General features: G+C 33.3%; 2 protein-coding genes across 2 annotated transcripts in view; both read right to left on the bottom strand.

The window, feature by feature from the left end:
- LOC126890184 (uncharacterized) overlaps positions 1–25,546 on the bottom strand; it is a gene marked incomplete at its 5' end in the record, with an annotated part of 88,972 nt that extends 63,426 nt beyond the window's left edge. Inside the window, 2 exons of the mRNA XM_050659039.1 lie at positions 8,994–9,349; positions 25,448–25,546. Coding sequence (XP_050514996.1) covers positions 8,994–9,349; positions 25,448–25,546 — 455 coding nt within the window. The remainder of the gene's footprint in view (positions 1–8,993; positions 9,350–25,447) is intronic.
- Positions 2,959–3,800, bottom strand: LOC126889320 (uncharacterized). Its single transcript, XM_050657542.1, has one exon. The coding sequence runs from the start codon at positions 3,565–3,567 to the stop codon at positions 3,073–3,075; it is 495 nt and encodes a 164-aa protein (XP_050513499.1). The 5' UTR covers positions 3,568–3,800; the 3' UTR covers positions 2,959–3,072.
- Positions 25,547–27,144: the final 1,598 nt, after the last annotated feature.

The raw sequence follows: 27,144 nt of genomic DNA, 5'->3' as shown, positions 1-27,144 counted from the left end.
TTTTGATTAAAAAACTTAATTACTATGGAATTCGAGGTATTTCTTTGAATTGGTTTAAATCTTACTTAGATAATAGGAAACAATTGGTTAGAGCAAATGATACTGACTCTAGTCTCAAAAACATTATATGTGGAGTACCACAAGGTTCAGTATTGGGTCCTCTACTTTTCCTGATCTTTATAAATGACATCACTAATTTAAAAATCGATGGAAAAATTTTTCTTTTTGATGATGATACCAGTATCACTTGGAGCAACTCAACTATTGCAACTCTTCATGCAACTATAACTTCTGATCTTCTTACGATAAAAACCTGGTCTGACTCTAATTTACTCTCCTTTAACGTGGATAAAACGGTAGCATTATCATATAAAGGTGCTCTTCAACCCCTGCTTGTGAATAGCAGCCAGATCTCTACCGTTGATTCTGTAAAATTTCTTGGTATTCTTTTAGACAGCAACCTCAAATGGTCCCTTCATATCGATTTGTTAAGTAAGAAACTCGCCTCGGCCTGCTATGCCATAAGATCTGTTTCGAAGGAACTCAATTTAGCATCTTCTAAAATAACATATTTTTCTTTATTCGAGTCTCATCTTCGATATGGTCTTCCTTTTTGGGGGTCTAGTACAGCTGCCCAATTTGATGTTATTTTCAAATTACAAAAAAGAGCAATAAGATATCTGTTTGGTCTCAGAAGAACAACCCATTGCAGAAGTTACTTTAAAGATCACGAAATTTTAACCCTTCCATCTTTGTATATTTTAGAAACTGTTTGCTTAATTCGTAAACACATGCATGTCTTTCCAGCAAGGCCTCATCATGACTACTCCACCAGAAATTCAACTTTTGATGTCTATTTACCGATCCCGTCTTCTGAGTTAGTAAAGAAATCTATACTATATTCCGCAAAAAAACTATACAACCATCTCCCTTTACAACTTAAATCTGCAACATCCTTTCTCAAGTTCCGTAAAATGACAAAAGCTCATTTATCTAAAAGACCATATTATTCAGTAGAAGAGTTTCTTAATGACTAACTAAGAAATCACAGTAATGTACAAGTAACTAAAGTGTATTTATCTATATTTGGGTGTCACATACAGCAGCTTAAACTTATTAGTTCCTTTGTTTGTGTTTTATTATATTATGTTGTAGGTTCAATTTTGCAATTTATAGTAATTTTGCAATATATTGGTTTTTGTTTTTTTACTTCACTTTTTTTTAACTTGTTTATATATTTTTTTTTATTGACGATTTATCTAATTTTATAAAATTGTATTTGTTATTGTTATTGTTATGTATATCTTTTTCGTGAATCTATGTTAAGCTTTGTCCATAAAATTGTATAATTTTCAATGACAATAAAGCATATTTCTATTCTATCAGCAGCAAAGGCAGTTATTGTGTTATGTAATAATTCAGGAATATCACTAGTGCATAATAGGTATGGGACTGGTCCTATCACACTACCTTACTTGCGGTAGACCTGCATTGATTTCTTTTAGTTCCCGGTAGGCTTCTTCTTCATCCAAGAAATGGCAACAAGAAGCACAGAACCGTGAAGAGTGGCGAAGAATGGAAGAGACCTATGTCCAGCAGTGGACAGAAGAGGTTGCATGATGATGATGAGGCGTCTTCTTGCTTAACCGTAAAAACTCTATTGAAATGTACGATATTACATATTATGTCCCCAATAATTCTGTTTATTTACTTGGCAGAATACTGCTTAATTTATATTTAAGTCCTTCGTGCCATATTTTATCAAACACTTACACCACGTTGAAGAAGACGTGGCAAAAATCTTTCTTTCCTTCTAGTGAACTCTCTATTATATCCGTTATTCTATGGACGTGTCGATAAGTTCAATGGTTTTCTCGAAACTCAAACTGGTGTGATGGAAGATGGAATTAAAGCCTTAGCGTCTATGAGAAGTTATTTTAGCAATATCTTCTCGTATAACTTCGAAATTACAGGTAGTAAGGAAATTTTAAGGATGGTATTTGGCTGTTTTCTAGGTTTAAGGATCATTATGACCTAGCCACTTTCCATATGTTGGGAGTATATTTATCTTAATCTGAATAAGGCATTTATAAGATATGTCAGCTTTACTAAGTCAGTTGTTTGAAGGTTTTCACAGTAATCAAATCAAACCCAGGTGCTTTCCTGGTAATGATGTTTGCTTTAATTTCATTGGATACTTATTTTGGAGCAGAAGCTAATCTTGAAGACTAATCAATTATGATTCGAGATAATCGAGATGATTCTTGGTCAACATACAATTACTAAAACAGTCGGACATTGTTAGCCTCTGATCATTTTCCTTCATTATGTAATGTTCTATCAGTTAGGCCACTCTGGTTCTCATGGCCTCATATATTCCTCACAGTTCTTGATTGTGATTCCGTATTGTGTTTTGTTTCTATTTACAGAAAAGCCCCACTCTTCATATTATGTTTGAAATAACCGTATCGTCATGAAATTTAAATCGTCCTTATCTGCTGCTACTACGACTTGGTCGTCCGCAAAGTGTAGAGTATACAATGTTGTATCGTTATCAAGTTGGATCTCCATTCCTGAACAAGATCTTCTCCAGTTTTTAGTGCTTCATTTAAATAGATATTAAATATTATTGTAGAGAGGCGCATTCCTTGTCGTAATCCTTTTGTTACTGGAAATTCTTCTGATAAGGTGTTGTTTAGTTTTAATTTTGATATTGCTTTATTGTATAATTGTTTGATAGCGGCGATGGTCGTGCTATATTTAACGAAGATCGTTCAAGAGATTGCCGCAGCTTTCTCACAGGAATCGTGTCATACGCTTCTGTGAGATCCACAAATAAAAGATGTTGTTTCTGGCTTGTTTTAGACTACATAGATAATATAAACTTAATACATATTGGATGAAAATAGCAGATGCTTGCATAACATTTATTAAGAAACAACAAATAAAGCAAAAAAATACTTGGCTTTAATATTTTATTTACTACAAAACGAAAGCTTACATCATTGAAATATTTAACAGAATTGACTAAAGACAAACTTTTCTCTTACAACTACCAACTGAACAATAAGATCATATAATAATACACTCACAGCATTGTAGAGTATAGTACATGCAATCATCTATCCAGTCGTCATCTTTTTCATCACACTTTTTGTCTTTCTGTTTCTTATTCTTATTTAGTGTATATCTGCGTTCTTTTCCTCTTTTCTTAATTTTCAAGGACGGTGAGATTTCGGACAAGGGCATAGTGGTTTCAGTGTCAGGAAAAGTAACGTCTTCACATCGACTTGTGGCAACTACATTAGAAAATTTTGATATACCTTCCATTTTGTCATGTTCAACGGATAAAGCTGATGAAAGTAATATACCTCCAGTTCCGTTTTGTATTCCAACATCTTTGGTCGTACTTACTGCAGAATTTAAAGACGGCAGAGCCGTTTTTACGTCAGAAAATACAAAAAACTCATTTTTATGAGAATTGGGTGATTTACCAGACATAGTTTTGACTTTTTCTATTTGACATTTGACGCTGCTATCGGTTTCTTCAGGTGTGAAAGGATACATATGAATTTTTTTAATAAAAACTGACACAAGAAAATTGTTGACATAAGAATAGTTTGTGTGTATCTTCTGAAAACGACAATGGCTGTACGTTTACTTAAATAATTTAATTCATGTGCAATATATCGATAGACGTGTGACAACTTTTTAAAACATTTTAGTAAGTTTCCTTTAGACGTCCTAACTTTAATTGATTTTTCATACTTAAAATTTGACAATACTATTCAATGTTTACTTTAAACCTAACCTAAAAAAGTGGCAATGCCAACACTAACCAGTTTTTATCATAGGCGTACATTTTTATAGTGATCTACGATAATTAACTCAACAAGCTATTCTTGTAAGTTTTTTTGTGTATTTTGTCTATTTAAGAAACACTATTAATTGTTTACAAATAAAATATCGGAGTTACATTTTTTAGAATTTAAAAATATACACTTACACACAAAAATATTGCATATTTTATTTTGAGTCTGTTTTTGAAGTAGGTATATTTTTTTTGAAAACTTTTGTACTTGTAAGTATTGCTAAATAAGTTGTGCTGGACTATACTGCGAAGCATAAGTTAGGGATATAGGAAATTATGCTAATTTTCATAGTTGATTTTTTCGTGAACAGATTAACGGATTCCGCTTATTTTTTTTACTATTTTAGATTTTTCTTTCGTATTTACACAGTTGCACTGTATTCTTTCAAAATTGCACTGTTGCAAAATTTTGTATTAGTATTTTCCTCCTATCCTGTCAAGTTGGGCAGCTTCCTCTGAGTTGATTGCCAATAATCCAAGGCCACTTAATCTCTTCTGACCTATACCACTTTTTAAATAACTTTTAATTCGCTTTAACACTGAACATGATCTTTCAGTTGCTGCAACCGAAACAAGCAACGTCAAAAATAACAGTAGGTCATTACTTCTTTTGAACCTTTTTTCCTTTTTGCACAGTTTCTTCCTCTGTCAGTTTTACAAGCACAGTAGGAAATATGCTGCATGAAAATGTATCAACTACGTCCTGCAGAGAATTTAATCGTTATACAATCTGACCATTGACCATATCTAAAAAAGCATAGAACACTTTGACCTGAAAAGAGTTCCCTTCATCATAAAATCTATGGTCCTCGGCTAATTCATCAAAATGCCTTTTCACTTTGCTCTGTCGGGTACCTAGCAAACACTGGACCTACCTGCTACTTGGAAGCAAGATAAGTAGCTCTTTTTTATAGTTGGGCAGTCTTCTCGAATGTTCTGTAAACGATCTTTACTCGTTTTTAGAGTCTTCACAGCTTTTTCCAGATATGTTTCTTTACCTTGAAGTATTTTAGAAGAGGTATTCAATTGAATGAATATCTTAGATAGAATCGTTGCTTTTAGTCATTGGCGAAATCTGTTGGCTTCTGCAATTTTGTCAGGTTTTTCAAGTAAAATCCTTCTTAGTTCTTTCATAACATCTGGGAATCTAATTTTGTTGCCAAAATAGATTCTTGAAGCCCATCTTGTTGGATTCAACTTCTTCAAAGTCATATCGGATTCACCTGTCAATGAAGACAATGCGACTAATAAGTAGACCAGCATGGGTTGCCTATCAAAATCGTGTCATAGCTATCCTTAAGAGGGGCCGTAGGGGTTGAATTCAACATTTTTTTTGTGAATTTTTTTTGAAAGTATAAGAGAATAATTTTATTTTTAAATTAAATAAGCATATTAAGTATAATTCAAAGAATATTCAAAAAAAATTAAAGAAAAAATATTGAAAAATAAGCCAACGGTGGCAAATTTTTAAAGACATCTCAAAAAAACAATTAATTTTGCGGTGATCATCAAAATTTATCATTTAATCAGGGTAGACAAAAAATTTAAAAAGATTTTATTAAGTTATGAGTTTCTCGAGGTAACGCTGTCAAGTTTTTTTTAGTTTTAATGATCTTTGACTTTTTACTATCACTCAGAAGTCAAAACAACGAAATTTTTTACAGAAAAAAGAGTGAAAATCAACATATTTATTATTGTTAAACAAAATATACGCATAAAGAAAAAATATCTCGACAGTGTTTCCTCAAGGAATGTCTAAAGAAAATATGAACAAAATTCCAGGTCAGTTGGTCAAGTAGTTTTTGAGTTACAATGTCTACAGGCTTTGAAAAAAGCAGTTTTGAGAAAAATGCTTTTAAAGTATTGTCAACTTTTATTTTAAATTTTTTTTGTCTGTCAAATCGGAAAGTGATGCAATAACGGAATATGTTTTTGAATCGCGGGGTAATTTACAAAAGAAAATGAGAACAGCTGTTGACCGTTTCTTGCCACGCTCAAGCGCGCTGACGCGAAGATGCTGCAAAGCGAGTCGAAGGTAGGGAGATAGTGTTGAATATCCCTATCTTCCCCTCATTTTCTTTTGTAAATTACTCCGCGATTCAAAAAGATATTACGGTGTGCATCATTTTACGATTTGACAGACAAACTGAAAATAAAACAGAAATTGAAAATAAAAGTTGACAATACTTTAAACGCTTTTTCCTCAAAACTGCTTTTTTCAAAGGCTGTAGACACTGACCAAAAAGGCTGTAGACACTGACAACTCAAAAACTACTTGACCGACCCACCTGGAATTTTGTATATATTTTCTTTAGACATTCATTGAGGTAACGCTGTCGATATATTTTCTACAGGTGAACAGGGAAAGTGTACTTTTGAAGTGTGTAAAACAAATAAATCCTAGCTGAGCGCTTTCGGCTTATAAAGCCATCTTCGGAGCTATAGTCAAAAGGTTCAAAATACCACTATGAAGAGAGATGGATCCCATGTACGGTATACAAAAAATACTTCTATTAATTACTTGTGCAGTTTTTAATGATAAAAAAAATATAGAAAAAAAAAACTTGTCTGTCTGTTGAAAAAAGGTGGTCAATTCTTGCTGTTCTTAGTCGGAAAAGTTGAAAAACATATATTACAAGCATAAAGGACTTTCACGAAAAACTACATTACATATAGCACACATCAGATGGTAAGGTCTCTCGACCTTACCATGATCACATTTTTGCTATATGTAATGTAGTTTTTCGTGAAAGTCCTTTATGCTTGTAATATACAGCGTGTCCAATTAAGTCGGCATCATATGGGAAACTTTTTTATTCTTAGTTTTCTGAAAAAAAGTTATTCTTTATAAAAAGTTGTGCATGGTCTATAACTTAAAATACAACCATCAGTTATATATTTTTTAAGCCGTATACGAGGTATGTCAAAAAATATGAATTTTACTCAAGAGTAAAGTAGCTTTACTTTTCACAATATTGAAAATTGTTATAATGAAAAGTTGTTTGGAATTAAGAACTATATTTTAATATGCAATTTCATCCTTTTTATTGAAAAAAATTGAATTTGTTTTTTAATTATGGATAACCAACATTATTTTCAGTTATTTCAATAAATATGATAACTCTTTTATGATTAATTTTACGAAAAACAGTTATTCTGTATAAAATGTTCTGCATAGTCTAAAACATAAATTACAACCATGTTATATCAAATTTTGTCAATTTTATACGAGGTGTATAAAAAAATATGAATTCGGTCAAGAGTACTTAAATAAAATACCGTTATTTTTCACAATATTGAAGAGGTACTTTATTCTTGATCGAAATTCATCTCATTTGACCTACCTCGTATAAAATTGATCAAATTTGATATTAGATTGTTGTATTCAAGGCTTTTGACCATGCAGAACTGTTTACAAAGTATATATTTTTTTCGTACAATTAATAATAAAAGAGTTATCATGATTTAATAACTGAAAATAATGTTGGTTATTAATGTTTTTTCCATTAGAAGGATGAAATTGCATATTAAAATATAGTTCTTAATTCCAAACAACTTTTCATCATAACAATTTTCAATATTGTGAAAAATAAAGCTGCTTTACTCTTGAGTAAAATTCATATTTTTTTGACATACCTCGTATACAGCTTAAAAAAATTGATCAGTGATGGTTGTATTTTAAGTTTTAGACCATGCACAACTTTTTATAAAGAATAACTTTTTTTCATAAAACTAAGGATAAAAAAGTTTCCCATATGATGCCGACTTAATTGTGACAGGCTGTATATGTTTTTTCAACTTTTCCGACTAAGAACAGCAAGAATTGGCCACCTTTTTTCAACAGACAGACAAGGTTTTTTTTTCTATATTTTTTCCATCATTAAAAACTGCACAAGTAATAGAAGTATTTTTTGTATATCGTACATGGGATCCATCTCTCTTCATAGTGGTATTTTGAACCTTTTGACCATAGCTCCGAAGATGGCTTTATAAGCCGAAAGCGCTCAGCTAGGATTTATTTGTTTTACACATTTCAAAAGTACACTTTCCCTGTTCACCTGTTGTCATAAGTGTGTACAAAACTTTTTCAGTCTTTACATTTGATATATTTTATGTTATGTATTAACTTTCTTATCTACCACTCTCAAAAAGTTTTTATTAAAACAACCAAAAATAAAAAAAAAATATGAATCGCCGGGAATTGAACCCGCAACCTTCCAATCTCAGTGCTAACGCATTTCTAACTATGCCCTATTCCACGAACATACGCCTGTTTTGGATTATTTCGACAACGAATATTTTACTGTACAAAATAAGAAGAACCAAAGTAAATTGCAAATTACATTGTTGTTTATTGGAATAATTATTAGCGCTATTTACTTTCGTACTGCTTATGTTGCACAGTAAAATATTCGTTGTCTAAGTAATCCAAAACAGGCGTATGTTCGTGGAATGGCCCATACTCCATCGAGGCACTAGAAATAAATATGCAAGTTTCGGATATAATTACACAACACGGCGACATATAGTGTATTATAAAAATGTTATGCTTACATAATATTTTATTAATCCAAAAACACAAGAATTATAATAAATAATACATTTAATAAAACCACTAATATAATATTCTTTTAATGACTTATTTGCACGGTTACAGATACATACATACCTATCTTGAAAGATTAGCAATGAACTACATACTGTCAGTGTGCGCAGGCGCGCGGTAAATGTACAATTTTACCCTCAATCGATTCGCCGCTAAAGAAGAATATCTTCAAAAATGTTTCATCCGGCAAGCAGATGGGTGCATTTTGTCCTCCTTTGGATCTTAGACTATAACTGATGTTTTATTAACGTAAATATAACTTAATAATAGGTAGGAATTAACGTTGGAAATTATGAATTATCATTATCAATATAAACCATAAAACAAAATCTCAATTTGTAACCAATTTCTTATCAGCCTTTCAAATGAATACAGTTTGTTTTGTTTCTTGCGTCGGGGCCCCCCGCATTGCGGGGTTACGCGGTTCCTAGATCCGGGCCTGGGTGAAATTTATTAAAAAAAAAAAAATGAAGTTATGAAGTAATTTATGTATTTATATGATTAATTCACACTTACTTAGGCAATAACGTAGCTATCAATCTCTGCGCCTCCTCGGGGGGTGGCGGGAAATCATCCGGATCTCCAGGTCTAACAGGTGTCGTAGGCGATCTTAATTGATGTGGTGACAGTAGCGGCGGCGGGGGGTTTTCGTGGTGTTCCGCCAGAGGTTTAAAAGACAAATTAAATTTAGCTTTTCGACCGTTCATGCTCATGTATCCGTCGTCTTCTGACTGGTGGCCACCCAACGAAGGACTCTCGTCGTCAGGGGTTGTCGTGGCTCCACTGTTGGGGGCGGTGGAGTTGTGATGATGGTTGTTGCTGGTGAGATGACGGAGTTGAGGCGTTGAGGTCGAAGTAGTAATCTGTTGAATCTGGAATAAAACAATATAATATGTAAACAACCTTTTTCGGATGGCGGGCCATGTTCAAAATAAAACCTTTTATGCGGACGGCATAGTCAAATGTAACTTAAATAGTCTTCTTCTTCTTCAGTCTGTTTGCATCCACTCCTGGACAATGGCCTCCAATGAGTTCTTCACTTCTCTCTGTTTTGTATTATTTAGTGCCAGTTACTCCCTCCCCACTTGTGCTTTGATATCGTCTAGCCATCGTTTTTGTGGACTTCCACTACTAAGGTTGTGCTCGTCTGGTCTCCGATGTATAATGTTTCTCGTCCACATTTCGTAGTTTTGTCATGTCACGTGTCCTACCTAATTTCCTACCTAACAAGAATTAGGGAATGTAATATTCCCTATACCTAAATGCCATAATTTCATCGTTATTGCTATATTTATTTAACAAAAAATTTAAAATAAGTTATAAAAATCAATTTTCTTGGCCCGACCAGACATTATTTTAGGTTCTTTGGATCATTTTAAATAAAAAAGGTCCCTTGTAATTTTTCTCTAAAGTCGATCGTTTGTGAATAGTTATAAACAATTTTATACTGAAAAAACGAAAAATGACTGTTATCAAGGATCAAAATTCCAAGTAAAAAAATATTACTGTTGTAACCTAAATTCAAGTTCAAACCTTATTATGCGCAGTTTGAGCTTATTTCATTTTAAAAGATTGTTTTTTAATTGTTAATGCAGTTCTCTCGTAAGTTCATCGCCCGTTCTCTCATAAGCGATTCATTTACACTCTTCGTAAAAATAATATTTTAGAATAAAACATGCCACCAAAATTCTCATGGGGAGCTGATAAAAGAAGGCGTCAAATTTAATTTAGTCCCTTCGTGATTTCAAAAATAATGTTTTTTATTTATGTTTTTGATCATCGTCATTTTTCGTTGTTTTCAGTATTAAATTGATTATAACAATTATAACAATTATAACTTTAGGGAAGAATTTTAAAGAACATTTTTTGTTAAATAAATGTAGCAATAACTCCGAAATTTCTGCATTTAGGTATAGGGAATATTACATAAAAAATAATCAGTCTTTTTTAAGGACTTCAAAACGTAAAAAACATACAGGGTGTCCCATTTGAAATAAGAAAGTTTATTAAATTTTCAGAAAAACGGAAGATCTGACAACAATGTAAATACCACCATAATATCGGCCGTATCCAAGACCTTTACAAAATTTATAAAAATCGTGCAAGCCGTTTCTAAGATAATTGAGGCGTTCCATACATAAAACCCACTCTGTATATTCATTTTTCATCTATTTTAAGACATTTATAACTTCCTCGTTAGTAATTTTGGTAGTATTTCAGATCCTACATTTAATATTTCCATACCGTAGTTTTCTGGTTTTGCTACGCTGAATGAGTAGGTATAATTCTGTATAAATAGTAATCTTCAACAATATTTTTTATTATCTTATTTTTGTAGTTTTAGTGATTCCATTTTTATCTTTGATCTAGTGTATTCTTTTTCTTAATGCCTTATTAAGTTTCTTATATTTAGGTCCATGCAACTTCTATCCTTAATCATCTGTTGAGTTTCTGTCTTTAATTTCTTATTTTTCATAAATTTGTTGATTTTTCCTAAAATTGTATTAGTGCTTTGGCGGGCCGCACAAAAAGTTGCAAAGGGCCGCAAGCGGCCCTCGGGCCGCATGTTGCCGACCCCTGACTTCAATCACTCGAAACATTTGCATATATACAAGTCAAACAATATTTATTTTAAAGCAATTTAATAACAATTAATTACAACAATAAAGTATTTAACAAACAGATTGAAACTAGTTGTTTTAAAGTTAATAGCATACAAAATTTCAATGTAAAACGAATAATGTTTAAATTGTTTTTATTTATTTTTTTTGTATTTTGTGGTAGTCAGTGTTATCACCTCTAGTCCTTATACAAGCTTCAGTTTGCGTAGGCACGTTCTTAATCAAATTATCAACATTTTGTTGTGGTAGGTTGCTCCATCCTTTAAGAGCAGCTTGTACTAGCCGTGCGGTGTTTTGTGGATTATCCCGGCGAGCTCTAATTTTTCTTTTAAGCATAACTTAAAATACTCTATGGGATTAAGCTCGGGTGAGCAAGCAGGCCACTCCAAACAAGGGATAACTTCTGCTTCAGTGATGTCTGTAGTCACTCTAATGGTATGTTGAGGTCTATTATCATGCAATAAAATTAAATTTTCTCCTATTGCACCTCTCCAGAGCCTGACTACAGGTTATCAACATACCTGTGAGCAGTTAAAGTTGATTGGATGAAAATTAAAAAGGAGTTTTTTTTACGGATCACAATTCCTCTCCAGAACATTACACTTCCTCTTGTATATTTGTGAACAGATCTGATAGTTTTCGTTCTTGTTTGTCTTCCTCGACCTCTAAGTACACGATTTCATGGGTCATCTGATTTTACACAAATCCTGACTTTTTTGAAAATAGCACATTTTGTCAATTCCCAATGTTCCAGTTTTGGTGGTGAAGACACCAATTTAGTCGATCAATCTTGTGCTGCTTGGATAACTCGAGAACCCATAACTGTCTCCTGCTGTATACATCTTGGTACGAACTCTTCTTCTTATCGTTTAAACTGAAACAGTTACACCTGTAGCTTCCAAAAGCTGCCTTTGGAGCTGCAGGTGAGAAATGGTTGGGCGTCTTCCAGCTAATTGGGCAATTAAACGATCATGGAGAGCCGTTATTACTTTTGGCGACTTTCCCTTGCTTTATTTTTGAGCTTTCCTAGTTCTTGTTACCTAGCATAGCATAGGTTTGGACAGAACGCCCTGTATTACGCCTAGTCTACAGCTATGTCCCTCTGAGAACATTACTTTCTCCACAACACCAATAATCTTTACTCGTTGTAAGTTCTATAACCCCACATCAGGCATATTTTCGTTTTTGGACGCAAAAGTTAGTTTATTTATTTTCGTTCAATTTGCAACTCAAGCAAAAAACCTATACCGTATTGTCTTATAGATTTGTTTATTTTCAATCAGGGTTGGCATAGAATTTCCCCATCTTATAAAACCCAGTGGGTTTTTTCGGGTTTTTTCAATTGATAAAACCCACTATTATTGGGTTTTTTGGGGTTTTTCCAAAAATAGCAAATTTTCAGTTGAATGAACATCATTGATAACATCATATACATATATTTATTTCTGAATAAAAACAAAAACTAGCATAAATACCATGAAGTAAGTAGTAGGTGAATACAAAACGAGAGAAACTGAAACTAAACTAATAAAACACTTATTTTAAACATGGTATATATACAAATAAAAAAATAAACAAGTTTCTTGTTAAACAAAGCATCAGCAAAGCATATTAGTTATAGTTATCAGGAAAATCAGAATCTGTATTTTTGTCACATTCCCAATTCCCATTCGTTATTCGTTAGACTCGGTCGAGGACGAGGACTCGGTTCTTAAATGATTATATATTTTTACCAAGTTTGCAGCTCTATCGGCACCTAATCTGTTGCGAAGCTTAGTCCACATTAATCCATATGAAGAAAAAATCCGCTTAATAGATGCAGACGAAGCTGGACATGAGAACAAAGATAACATATAAATACAAAATTCATCTGGTATTTTATTTGTTTTTTTATTTTTTATTGATATCAGCTTCCACCATTTCTTTGTTGAGAATTTTTTGACAAGTTCTTCTTTGAAAAGTGTTGCGTAATCTTGAATGATAACATCACTGCCAAAAACTCATCAGAAAGATTCGATGCAACCCATTGTTCGACTGTTTCCTCTTCTTCCCCTGTAAGTCGTCTTCCCATGTATTTGGGATCCATAGTATTTGCAAAAAGGTGAAATGGTTGAATAAATAATATAAATAAATCCCCGAAGAAATATCGGTGATTCCCCATTATCCGGCTGTTGGCGTGGAGGCAAATGACGTAGTGCAGGTGCTGATTCACTGATGGCCAGTGATGCCAAATGTATTTTATTTATGTCAAGTTGCTTTACTTTGTAAGCATATTTTGTTATTTTATTATTTTTGCAATACAATTCATAATTTTTGTAAAACTTTTGATAGAGCAGAAACTATATATCAAACCTAAATAAAAAACTGAAAATCCCCAGAAAAACCCGAAAAAAACCCTAAAAACCCCAAAAAAACCCGTCGGGTTGGGCTTTAAAAAAAACCCTGGTTTTTTCCAACCCTGTTTTCAATAAAAAGTAGTTATTCCATTATTTTTTTTCTATCTAGTGTCCATTCGTTTATACTCTGTACGTTACATTTTCTTCTAATGTCTTTACTCCTCTGTCGACCTCTCAGCGTATCTCCCGCAATCCTTCTCAGTACTCTCATCTCTGCCGTTTGTGAATTTTTTAATATTTGAAAGGGTTTTCGCCCTATATCAGAGGCTTAGTACTGTATCTAATAATTTTTAATATGTTGTATGTCGACAATTATTCTTCTGAGGCATTTATCACCTATAAAACGAAGCTCTGAAGATGGTAGACGCGATGCCGAAAGTACTTAGCTGATTTTAATAAACAATTGTACACACTCTCAGTTTTTTAAGCAAATACACTTCTTGTTGCCAGTTTCACCTATATTTTAGAAGTGTATACAAGTCATACAACATTTTTTACTTCTTTTTCAATTTTCTTTTTTAATGTACCATAATATATTAAGATTTGGTAAAAATTCACGGACTCCCCCCAAAAAAGTGGTCTAAAATTAAAAATATTTTTCATATACACTAATCACAAAAAGTATTGCATAATTTTTGAAACAGAAAAAAAAGTTTAAAATTCATAAAAGTTAATTTTTATCAGAATGTTTTAATACTCGGCTATCGTATCTTTTAGGTGTCTACAAACCCATAACATTTTAAGTTGAATCGAGTTTTTGCCGAGAAAAAAAGAGTAAACAAAATGTTGTTAAAGGAGAATATCTGTTTTGGACATTTGTGTTCGACAATCTGATCTGTTCACTACTTATGTCTGCTTGAGTTTTAAATGAGGAGGTGCGTTCTTACAAAAAATGGGTAATATAAAGTCAGAACAAGCAGCCCAAATTGTAGCCTTAATTGGAGATGGACGATCGCAGCAATATCTTGCTGATGTTATGGGAATCCACCAATCCAGCGTTTCAAGTGCTTTACGAAGGTATAGAAAAAGTGGAGGATACACAAGAAGACCAGTTCCCGGACGTACCAGGAACACGAACCCTACAGATGAACGTTATTTGCATCTGAAGACTTTGTGTACACATCATGTTACAGCTAGACAACTGCGAAATAATTTTTCCACAGCCCGTAGTGTCCTAAAAAGTGCCAATTCGGCTAGAAACAGAATACAGGATTTTGGAATCAGAGTTAGAATACCTGCTACTGGTCCAGTGTTAACGAGGGCACATCGTATGACACGTTTAAGTTTTGCACCAGGACATGTCGGTTGGGATATTAACGAATGGGCTAATATTATTTTTATTAATGAGTCAAGATTTGCAATTTGTGGATCCGACAGTGCAAAGTGTCTGTAGGATCCACAAAGTGCAAATCTTGACTTATCAGTAAAAAGAATAGTCAGTCGTTAATATCCCAATCGACATGTTCTGGTGCAAAACTTAAACGTACTAAATGGTGTGCCCTTGTTAACAGTGGATCAGTAGCAGGCATTCTGGCTCTGATTCCAAATTCTCCAGTGGAGCAGTAGCTCTGATTCCAAATTCCCTTAATCTGTTTTTAACCAAATTGGCACTTTACGAATCGAACATTACGGGTCACGGGCTGACTTCTTGTATCTTCCACTTTCTCTATCTCTATACCTTCTTAAAGCACTTTTTCTTCTTCTTCTACGGCACTACAGCCCAAATTTAGCCTTGGCCTCCCTTATTTTTTGCCTCCACCCTTGCTTGTCTGTGGCTGCTCTTCTCCATACACGGACTCCTAAAAGAGCTTGTGCGTCGCTGTTTACTGTGTCTTTCAGCGCTTTCTTGGCTTTCCAACCAGTCTCTTTCCCTGCATTCTACCATTCATTGCTCTTTTTGGTAGCCTATCCTCTCCCATTCTTATCACGTGTCCGGCCCATTGCAATCTTTGTATTCTAATGAGAGATGTTTCCTTATAAAGTTGATAAAGCTCGTTGTTGTATCGACTTCTGAAGATTCCGTTTTTCCTCACAGGTCCTAGTATTCTCCTTAGTACTTTCCTTTCGAATGTGTGGAGTTTGTTTTTGGATGTTTCTTTCAGGACCCAGGCTTCACCGCCATATCATGTTATTGGTCGAATTAAGGTTTTATGTATTCTCATCTTTGTAATTCGGTGGATACTTTTAGACCGAAATATATGGGAGAGGGCAAAATAAGCTCTGTTTGCCTGCGTTATTCTCTTTCGTATTTCTCGAGCTTCTGATCCGTCGGCATATGTCCGTTTCAATGTCATCTTCAGACATCTTCATGTACAATGTTTTGTGGGACTATATTTCTTCTCGTCTGAGTCATTATTTTTGTTTTTTCTGTGTTAATTTCCAGACCTAGCATTTTTTTTTGTATTTTTAACTCTGCGTATGTTTCCTGTGCTCCTGTTGATGTTCTACTTATAATATTAATATCATCGGCATAAGCGGTAAGTTGAACCGTTCGGTTTGTCAGTAGGTTTCCTAGTCCAGTTTGCATTTGCCTAACCGCATACTCCAGTGCCAGGTTAAACAATGTTGGGGCCAGCCCATCTTCCTGTTTTAGTCCCTGCGAAATTTTGCTTACAACGCTGGATTGGTGGATTCCCATAACATCAGCAAGATATTGCTGCGATCGTCCATCTCCAATTAAACCTACAATTTGGCCTGCTTGTTCTGACGTTATATTACTTATTTTTTGTAAGAACGCACCTCCTCATTTAAAATTCAAGCAGACATAAGTAGTGAACAGATCAGATTGTCGAACACAAATGTCCAAAATAAATATTTTCCTTTAACAACGTTTTGTTTACTGTTTTTTTTTTCGACAGAAACACGCTTCAACTCAAAATGTTGGTTTGTACTTTGTAGACACCTAAAAGAGACGATAGACAAGTAGGTCTGGATCCCGCGTATGAAAAAAAAGTTGATTAATAGCAAGCTGAAAATTTGTTAATAGCTTAAGGGTGTCTGGTCAGATAAACTTTGATATATGGGAACACTGGAACAGGGGCAGTTTTAATTGTGGAACAGGTTAAAAATTTGGAACGGTCACACCACGAGAACGGCACATTTATTTTGTCCGACAGAACAGACTTAAACTCTTCGAACAGAGATTAAACTCTCATGCAAAAATCAGACTGCTATTTATCACCTGTCATAATTCCTGTCATTTGACACATTCTACATGTTCCACTCATTAAAACGCCCATTTGGTGATAAATAGCAGTCCGATTTTTGCATGAGAGATTAATCTCTGTTCGGAGAGTTTAAGTCTGTTCTGTCGGACAAAATAAATGTGCCGTTTTCGTCGTCTGGCCGTTCCAAATTTTTAACCTGTTCCACAATTAAAACTGCCCCTGTTCCAGTGTTCCCATATATCAAAGTTTATCCGACTAGACACCCTTAAGCTATTAACAAATTTTCAGCTTGCTATTAATCAACTTTTTTTTCATACGCGGGATCCAGACCTAAAGTATTATAACATTCTGATAAAAACTAAAATTTATTTTTAAACTTTTTTTCTGTTTCAAAAATTATACGATACTTTTTGTGATAGTGTATATTATTTTATATAATAATTAAACATTTATTATTAAGTGACTGCTATAAAACCAACGCCGCAAACAAACATTTTATGAAGCGTGCATCACGATCGTTGCGCATTTTGAGCATTTAATTTTCCAATTAAAAAGTAAATTGGGTTTTAATTATATAACAATTTTTCCGCTTTACAGTCGATGAGGTTTCCACTTTCCTCTTTCACCGAACTTTAATTTGTAAAAAATATAAGAAAATCCGTTCGGGACGGAACGATCTAGGCCTGGATCCCGCGTGCCAACAAAAGTTGATTAATAGCAAGCTGAAAATTTGTTAATAGCTTAACGGTGTCTAGTCGGACAAAATTTGATGTACGGTAACACTGGAACGGGGAAGTTTTAACTGTGGAACAGGTTACAGGTTTCGAACGTCAGACTACGGAAACGTTCCATGTATTTTGTCGGACAGAACTTCCAATTGTCAATTGATTTGTTACCCTTTCATTAAACTCTCATGCAAAAATCAGATTGATATTTACCACCAATATAATTCCTGTGATTTGGCATGTTCTGCACGTCGCACAGTGTGTCGATGAGCCTCTAGGTGAACAAAAGTCATATTCAAAATTAAAAAAACTATTATTTGAATATTGTAAACAATACCCCAAAACATGCTACTCTAATATTTGTTTATGTCTAACACATCCCATCGTTGAGTAATAGAGCCCAAAATACGTATTCTCATTGTAATAGAATAAATCAGTTGAATTCGGTACATCATTTCAATCACACGAAATTAATGTTTTCCCTAATTTTTAAAGATCAATTGTTGAAGATGGCTAATGGTTATGCTGGTAAGTACTCATTTTTTCTAATCCAATAAATCTATCTAATAATCAAACAATATTAAAAAAAGTTTTTATGATGATCGAAGGAAATTTTCTTCGTTTTGAAATTTTGGAAGGGTGGCAATTACTTGTACCGTTTTGTACCCGGGCTAAATTTTCAATATATCATAGCTGCACCTTTCCCATTATAGTCCTGTCGCCAGGGGGGGTACAACGGCCTCGTTAATTCAGATGGACTTACTCAAGTTTTTTTTATGTATTTTGACCCGTAGAACACGAATTTTTTGGGTAACAGTTGATCCGGATGTCGATAAGATTGTTATAGACCAAGAACTTGAGGAATCAAATAACAGCGATTTTTGGCAAAACAAAACAATATTTTGTATTTTTTGGGCCATTTTAAGTAAAAAATATTTCTACAAGTTTTTTCGTAGGATGCACAGTTTTCGAGATAAACGCGGTTGAACTTTAAAAAAATCGAAAAATTGCAATTTCTGAACCCGAATAACTTTTGATTAAAAAATAAAATAGCAAGTCTGCTTACCGCATTTGAAAGTTTAAGTCAAATTATATCGGTTTTGATTATTTGCATTGGTAAAAATTTATTTTTTTATTGTTTAACAAAGCTATAAACACGTAGGGTTCCCCGTGCTTTTACATGCGTTTTACCGCATGTAACGTAGAAATAGTCTTGATTGCACTAGTACCTATTCTACCTACTCGTTCGATTTTAAATGAGAAATCATAGAAACATCATTCACGCACTAGTTGTTTGTAGCTTTGTTTAACAATAACACAATAAATTTTTAGCAATGCAAATAATCAAAACCGACATAATTTGACTTGAACTTTCAAAGGCGCTAAGCAGAATTGCTATTTTATTTTTTAATCAAAAGTTATTCGGGTTTAAAAATTGCAGTTTTTCGATTTTTTGAAAGTTCAACCGCGTTTATCTCGAAAACTGTGCATCCTACTAAAAACTTGTAGAAATATTTTTTGCTAAAAATGACCCAAAAAATACAAAATATTGTCTTGTTTTGCCAAAAATCGCTGTTATTTGATTCCTCAAGTTCTTGGTCTATAACAATCTTATCGACATCCGGATCAACTGTTACCCAAAAAATTCGTGTTCTACGGGTCAAAATACATAAAAAAAACTTGGGTAAGTCCATCTGAATTAACGAGGCCGTTGTACCCCCCCTGGCGACAGGACTATTAATAATAATACTTATAACCTGCACACGCTTGCACATCATTCTTTTTTTTAGTAATAGCGTCCAAAGGTACGTATGTATTTTTATTGGTTATTTTTATTGTAATAGATCAGTTGAGTTCCGTTCATCATTTTTTCACACGAAATTTAAGTTTTCCTTAATTTATACAGATTAATCTGTATAAATATCTTAATTTATACTGATAAACAAACAATATTAAAAAACTTTGTATGATGAACGAATGAATTCCCTTCGTTTTGAAACTTTCAAATGATGGCAATGACTTAAACCCTTTTGTACCAGGGCTAAATTTGTTATATGTAATATCTACACCTGTTCCAAGACCTCTACATAGGTTTCATAGATTTTGAGAAGGCCTTTGATAAAGTCAGACACCAAAAGCTGTATGAAATCCTAAGAAGCAAAAACATCGACAGTCGCGATATTAACATTATATCCAGGTTGTACTGGGGACAAACCGGCAAAAATCAAGGTTGATAATGAGTTAACCGAAGAAATTGAGATTCGTCGAGGTGTGCGTCAGGGTTGTGTGCTTTCTCCACTACTATTCAATATATATAGCGAAACAATATGTGAGGAAGCGCTCCTAGAGCAAAACATTGGTATGAACATTAACGGAGAGTTAATTAACAATATACGATACGCTCATGACACGCTAATAGTAACCGACAACCTAGTAAATTTACAGTATTTACAGTAGGAAAACATAAACACTCATACCAATAAGTATGGTCTAAAACTGAACATCAAAAAGACTAAATTCATGATTGTAACAAAGAAGCTATACACCAATATGAATTTAACCATAAATAATCAGCCAGTTGAAACAGTTACGTCCTACAAATATTTAGGGGTTCTGCTGTACGGCATGGAAGCTTGGACAATGAAAAAGATAAACATCAAAAACATTGAGGCATTCGAGATGTGGTGCTACAGAAGAATGTGGAAAATACCATGGACAGAAAGAGTAACAAATCAAGATGTTTTGCTGAAGATGGGGAAGGAATGCGAAGTCATAAAAACCATACAAACGAAAAAACTGGAATATCTAGGCCACATAATGAGAGGAGAAAAGTACCCTCTGGTAAGACTCATAATCCAAGGAAAAATCTTGGGAAAGAGTGGTATGGGTGCAGTTCAATACAGTTGCTCAGAGCTGCAGCCAACAAAGTTAAGATTGCTGTGATGGTAGCCAACCTCCGATAGGAGACGGTACTGCAAGAAGAAGAAGAATACACCTTTTACACTGGTAATAAGACTTATTATAAACAAAACACTCGAGCACAACATTTTTTTTGAGATTTGAAAATTTCTGTCTTGAATGCAGAGAACTTTTTCTTAGCCATAAGAGCCATTTCATGGTACTGAAAGCCACTGTACATAAAATACTTATACATAATAGGGAAGTAATCAAATCAGCATTAGTTCCATTTAGACCGCTTTCAAAAGAAGCTGAAGAAGCAAGGAACAGAGACTGTTCACGTATTACCACGACTACAGATTTAATTTCAATGTTGATCATAACACCTGATCCACCGATAAATAGCCTCAGAGAAATTCTAAACAAAAAAGCTGGTCAATTGTACCCAGAGGTTTTAAAGTTGATTATAGCTCCTACAGTAGAGTCTCAACCTCTGTCAAATCTACTTCAAAATCAGACGAATAATTATTTGTATATTTATGTATTTGTATTTATAATGTATTAAAAATAGAAAAACTTTTGTTTTAAAATTTTTTTATTAATTTTCTAGGCTTCTAGACCTCTCTGATTCAGTTTTTAACTATTAAAAATGATTTATTTTATTATCAAATTCTATTATTGTTCGATACAAATGTAAATATGATGAAAAATAATTTTGTCCACGTACAGTAAAGAAAATTGTCCAGTGCAAGGACATGTAACAATAATTATTACATGTACTTGCGCTGGCCAATTTTTTGTGTGACACGGTGACAGGAAAATACAGCGTGTTTTATATGTTCGTTCATGGGTATTCTTTCGTTTTTCCTACTGTAGCTTGTTCTTATTAAAAAGCCCAACATTTGCCGGACAAACATTTTTCATATATGTATTATATAAAATTTGCTATTGAATATACTTAAAAACAATCTCACAGTTGTCACATTCATAAACTTGTCAGGATTACACGTTCCACAATTAAAATCACGTTCCACATTTAAAACTTCCCCTGTTCCAGTGTTCCTATACATCAAAGTTTGTCCGACTAGACACCGTTAAGCTATTAACAAATTTTTAGCTTGCTATTAATAAACTTGTTTTGGTACGCGAGATCCAGGCCTATTCAGATTTTTAAGGGTCGCTAAAATCCGAGTACGTCTGCTGAGGTGAATTTATATAGGCGTTAAATTATAATAGCCGCGAGGCATCCGTGAACTAAATTGAGAGATTATTGACGATAAATGACATATTATGTATTTAATCTTTGTAACACAATTTACTTTATAGCCTTAAAATTTCACGTATGTGAATTAGTTTTAAAAGTTGGCTAAGCATATAAACTCAAGATTCTTCTTCTTATATTAGGCCTCTTGACCTATTCTTAACCGATTTTGAGGTTGTATTCGTAGGTGTGATGTTGACTGCCAGTTATCTCGCCAAATTTTTAAGGGCCTTCCTATTGGTCTCTTGCCTGTTGGCTTTGAATCTCTGGATATACGGGCTATTCTCTAGGTGTCCATTCTCGTCACATGCTGATTCCACTCTAGTCTTATTTATCTTCCCCACTGTACTATGTCTTGTATGTTACAGATATCTCTTATTCTGTCGTTCGGGATTCTGTCTCTCAGTGTTTTCCCAGTTATTAACCTCAACGTTATCTTTTCTGATGTTCTCAGTATCCGCTTGCTTTCTGCTGTGTCACATCTTGTTTCTATCGTGTACGTCATGATTGGTCTCACACATGATTTGTATATGCGTTCTTTCTCTTCCAGCTTTATATCTTTGTGCCAGCAAGTGGCTGGAAAAAAAATTTTCGCACTAAGTGATTTGGCTTAAACCTTAATATTTTGAACATAGGAATGTACAGATCAAGGATTTCCAATTATGTATTATAGTACGTTCTTTAACGGTAAAATATTGCAAAACCTCTAAATTTTAAATAATCGCTTGGATTGACATGAAATTTGGCACACACATAGCTAACAACTCAAAGAAAAAAGTGATATTTTGCCGATGTGTGCTTTTGCCCTGGGGTGGTTTTCACCCCCTCTTGGAGGTGAAAAAATATACGTCCAAAGTAAGCCCGGAAATGGATAAACTGACTAATTCTAAGCAACTTTTGTTCCATAGAGTTTTTTCACCAAGTCAATACTTTTCGAGTTATTTGCGAGTGAACATGTTTATTTTTCAACAAAATAACCACGATTTTAGAAGGTTTGTCGCAAATAACTCAAAAAGTAAGTATTTTGTCGAAAAAAACATTCTTAGCATAAATATAGCCTGTAAAAAAGTGAAAAATAAGGTGTATATATTAGGTCTCTATACCTAGTAGAAGCAGAGTTATATCTAATGAAAAATAGATTCATATTCGTCAAATTCCAAATGGAATAATTGAATGTGAAATAACCAAAAAGGAAGCACATTTCGGGAAAGCTCATTACAACCTATTTAAAGTGTTTAAAAAAAGCTTCATTTTTGTTTAATAAAAAAAATCTAGCGTCAAAAATAAACAAATTACGCTCAAAATAAAGCTAGTCCTTTTTTTTTGTAAAAAAATCGGGAAAATCACCTCCTAATTAGTATCTCAAATGAACTTAATCGTTACGACTTCACAAGTTTTTTGACTCGTGTATGTATTGTTTATATGATCTGTAGGTTTCATCGGTTCAAAGTCCTTATTTTTGAAAATGCTGTAGTTAAAAGGGGTTGAACGAGTCACTGATCACGAATGTATGCAAATTTAGAAACACCAAATCTAAATCAATTTTTATCTTACAGAAAAACAAAAAATACAGGATATTCAGAAAAGCAATGCAGACTTTTTTTGTTTTTAGAGATTTTTGGTATCTCTAACAATTTTTAAATTATTCTGAAAAAAAGCATATTTTTCAAAATTAAAATTTTTAAAAATTTAACTTTAAAACCAAATTTTTTCAAAAATAAGCACTTTGAATCGATGAAACTTACATATCATATAAACACAACATATGTAAAATAATTTGTCGAGCGGTAACGATTAATTTCATTTAAGTTGCTAATTAGGGAGTGGTCTTCCCGATTTTTTTTTTGCCAAAACAAAAGGGACCAACTTTATTTTGAGCGTATATATATATATATATATATATATATATATATATATATATATCCCGTTCACAGCGTAATACGCCTTTGGGTTCCCGTTCGCCAAGCCTGTCTATTCTGCCAGTCTTCTTCAGATAGATTTCTTGCTGACATTGCTTTTGAGATTCCTTGGATCCATGTTGTTGGTGGTCGTCCTCGTTTTCTTTTCTCTGGTGGTACCCATTCTAATATCTTTTTGGGTAGTCTTTCTTCCCCCATACGTCTAACATGTCCGTACCATATTAGTTGTTGTTTTTCGATGTCTTCTATAATTGATCTTTGTACTTTCATTTGTCTCCTGATGTCCTCATTTTTCACATGTTCTAATCTAGACTTTCCCGCTGCTCTCCTCCAAAAATCCATTTCAACTGCCAATAGGTTACCTTTAAGTTTTTGTGATAACTGCCACACTTCTGAGCCGTAGACGATTACTGGTTTTAATATGGTATTATATATTCGTTTTTTCGTTTCCGGTCTTATATTTTTTTGCCATAATACTGAATTCAACGCACCTATAACTTGTTTTCCTTTGGTTATTCTGTCTTTTATGGCTTCATCACTTCTTCCTGTCTTTGTCAGTTTTACCCCCAAATATGTACATTGGTCACATTTCTTAATAGTTTCATCTTCTAAGTCGAGGTCATCTGGAGTATTTTCTCCTCCTACGCAAAGATATTGTGTTTTTTGGACATTTACTTCGAGGCCCCATTTTTTGTACTCTTCCATTAGTTTTCTAGCCATATACTCCAGGTCTTCTTTGTCTTGGGCAATAACTACCTGGTCATCTGCATAGTGCAACGTATATAACGTTTCATCCCCAATAGATAGCCCCATCCCTTTACACTTCTTCTTCCAGTGCCTGAGTGCTTCATCGATATATATGTTAAACAGTATGGGAGATAAACAACAACCTTGCTTCAGTCCTTTTGTTACCTGAAAACCATTAGACACCTCTTTTCCTATTTTAACTTTTGCTATTGTGTTCTTATAAAGCTCTTTAATAGCATCGATTAGTGTAACGCTGATACTGGTTTTCTCCAATACTTTCCACAACTTCACAACAGGCACGGTGTCATATGCTTTTGTTAAATCGACTAAGAGTAAATGCACTTCTCGAGATCTCAGTGTTCTTTTCTCAAGTATTTGGGATAAGCAGAAAATACTATCTATTGTGGATCGTCCTGCTCTGAATCCGTTTTGTTCTTCTGACTCAAAAGGGCGGTAACTTGCTTAAATTTGATGATAGAAACTTTTTATAAAAACAGAAATAAACCTTTTTTTAAACACTTTAAAAAAGTTAGAATTGATTTTCTCCAAAAAGTGCTTAATTTTTTGGATATTTTATGTCGAAATATTCTATTTGAAATTTGGCGAATATGCACCTATTTTTCATTGGCTATAATTCTGGTTCTACGAGGTCCAGAGACCTCACGCTTAACCATGTTTTTACTTTTTTACAGGCTATATTTTTGCTAAGAACTTTTTTTTCGACAAAATACCTACTTTTTGAGTTATTTGCGAAAAACCGTCTAAAAATGTAGGTAGTTATTTTGTTGAAAAATGAACATATTCACTCGAAAATAACTCGAAAAGTGTTGACTTGGCGAAAAAGCTCTATAGAACAAAAGTTACTTAAATTTAGTCATTTTATCCATTTCCGGACTTATTTTGGATATATATTTTTTCACCCCCAAGAGGGGGTGAAAGTCGCCCCCAGGGCAAAAGCACACATCGGCACAATATCACTTTTTTCTTTGACATGTAAGTTATGCGTATGCCAAATTTCATGTCAATCCAAGGGGTTCTTTAAAATTTAGAGCACCGTCTTAAGAGCTTTAAAATTTAGAACCGTGAAAGAATGTACTATTAATGAAACACCCTCTATATTAATTACATACAAAAACAGTTTATTTATTAAATAAGTCAGTGAAATGCTATTGCCCATTTGATAGACAAATAAAAACAGAAATTAGAATGTAAAAGGGGAGTCGTTCGAATACTTACGTTTTGAACCTGATTCGCATTTTCCACATCATCGAATTCGGAGAGCACTCGATCTAACAACTCGATGGAACGCTGAACGTCGTCACCGCTACTACTGAAACAAAAATAAAAAGGTCAAAACGGCGCACTCGGATCATCAATGATCCAAAACAAAAACAACAAATACATGCTTCAAATGAAAGGAATCATTTAAAAATACATGTTGCTTTGAAACGGAAACATTTTACACGCTTGAGTTACAATTTCATATGAAATTCTCTAATATTTTGTAATTTTTATTCATATAAAATAAACCAAAACTTTACCGATTTATGGTGAAGGTTTTCACCTCCGATTTCGTTGAACCTCTATCGATTTTCATGAAAATTGGTGACTAGTTAGAAGATACCTCAAGGAATAAAGATGACATGATGTCAACTTGCGCTTTTACCCTGGGGGTGGATGCCACCCCTTCTAGAAAATTATTTTATTAAAAATAATACCATAAATCGATAGTAATACCATAAAGTTATTAATATAAATCAATACATTTTGAGTTATTAAAGATCACAGATTTTATTTTTTCATAAATAAATATATGTTTTAAAGCAGTTTTTCACGTATAACTCAAAAACTATAAACTTTTACAAAAAAGTTATTATTGCCAAAATTGAAGACAATAAAAAATTGAATACATTCCTTACTTAAAGAACTAAACTAATGTTAACTCAAAGTGAGTTACGGGTAATTGAATATATATTTTTTTCGACGAGTACTCAAATCTAAGTATTCAATTTTAAATAACGGGAAAACGTTGCACTTTATAAAATTTACCTGTTAAGCACTTGTCAAAGTACTTAGGAATACCTATCAAATGAGCTCCAAGAGAAGTTAATAGCATTAAAATTAAGCAAGTTATGATGAAAATAAGAGAACCCTTTCGAATTTTTTAGGAAAAAGTGAAAAATGAAACACGCCATTTCCACAAAAATTAAATAAAATGTATAGTAATCCTTACAATAATTTCGTTATATTAGCATAAGTAATGATTTCAACAATTTTGATCGGTTTAGAATGCATATTATTGAAAAAAAGATGTACCTAATTTAAAAAAATGAGAATTTTTAAAATTATCGTAATTTTCACTTTATTTTGATAATAACTCCAAAAACACTCAATATACGTAAAAGAACCAAATTTTAGTTTTTCTGTATCAAATATTTTAGCTTTCTTACTATTTCTGTAGGGTAAAAAATAACCGAGATAGAAACGTTTAAAGCTTAAATTTTACAGCTAGAACCATGTAAACCGGGGCCATTACCCTTTTTATTTTAAAAAAAGTAAGAGATTGAAAAGATTAAATTCAACGTGGTTTAATAACCCTTGGAATTATCTTTCAAATGGTTTTTAGGAGAACCTGATATCGTAAAAATTAACGGAGTTATTAAAAAAAAAACAATAACATTTTTTAAAATTTTTAAAAGATAAATCTTGAAAAATTTTTGGTGCATAAATTTTAATGCTATCAACTTGTTAAAGGGCTTATTTGATAGATATTTCTAAGTACTTTGACAAATGTTTAATAAGCTTGCTATAAAATGCATAATTTTCCCGTTATTTAAACTTGAATACTTAGATTGCGGTACTCGCCGAAAAGAATATATATTTAATTACCTGTAACTCACTTTTAGTTATAGTCCAGAAAGCCACTGCGCATC

This window comes from Diabrotica virgifera, chromosome 8 (assembly GCF_917563875.1).
Source record: "Diabrotica virgifera virgifera chromosome 8, PGI_DIABVI_V3a".
Lineage (NCBI taxonomy): Eukaryota > Metazoa > Arthropoda > Insecta > Coleoptera > Chrysomelidae > Diabrotica > Diabrotica virgifera.
The sequence above is the reverse complement of the archived record's forward strand: the minus strand, read 5'-3'. Positions and strand labels throughout refer to the sequence as shown.

What these genes read in the sequence shown, in the direction of transcription:
- LOC126889320 (XM_050657542.1), bottom strand. Translation starts at nt 3,567, where the DNA reads ATGTATCCTTTCACACCTGAAGAAACCGATAGCAGCGTCAAATGTCAA.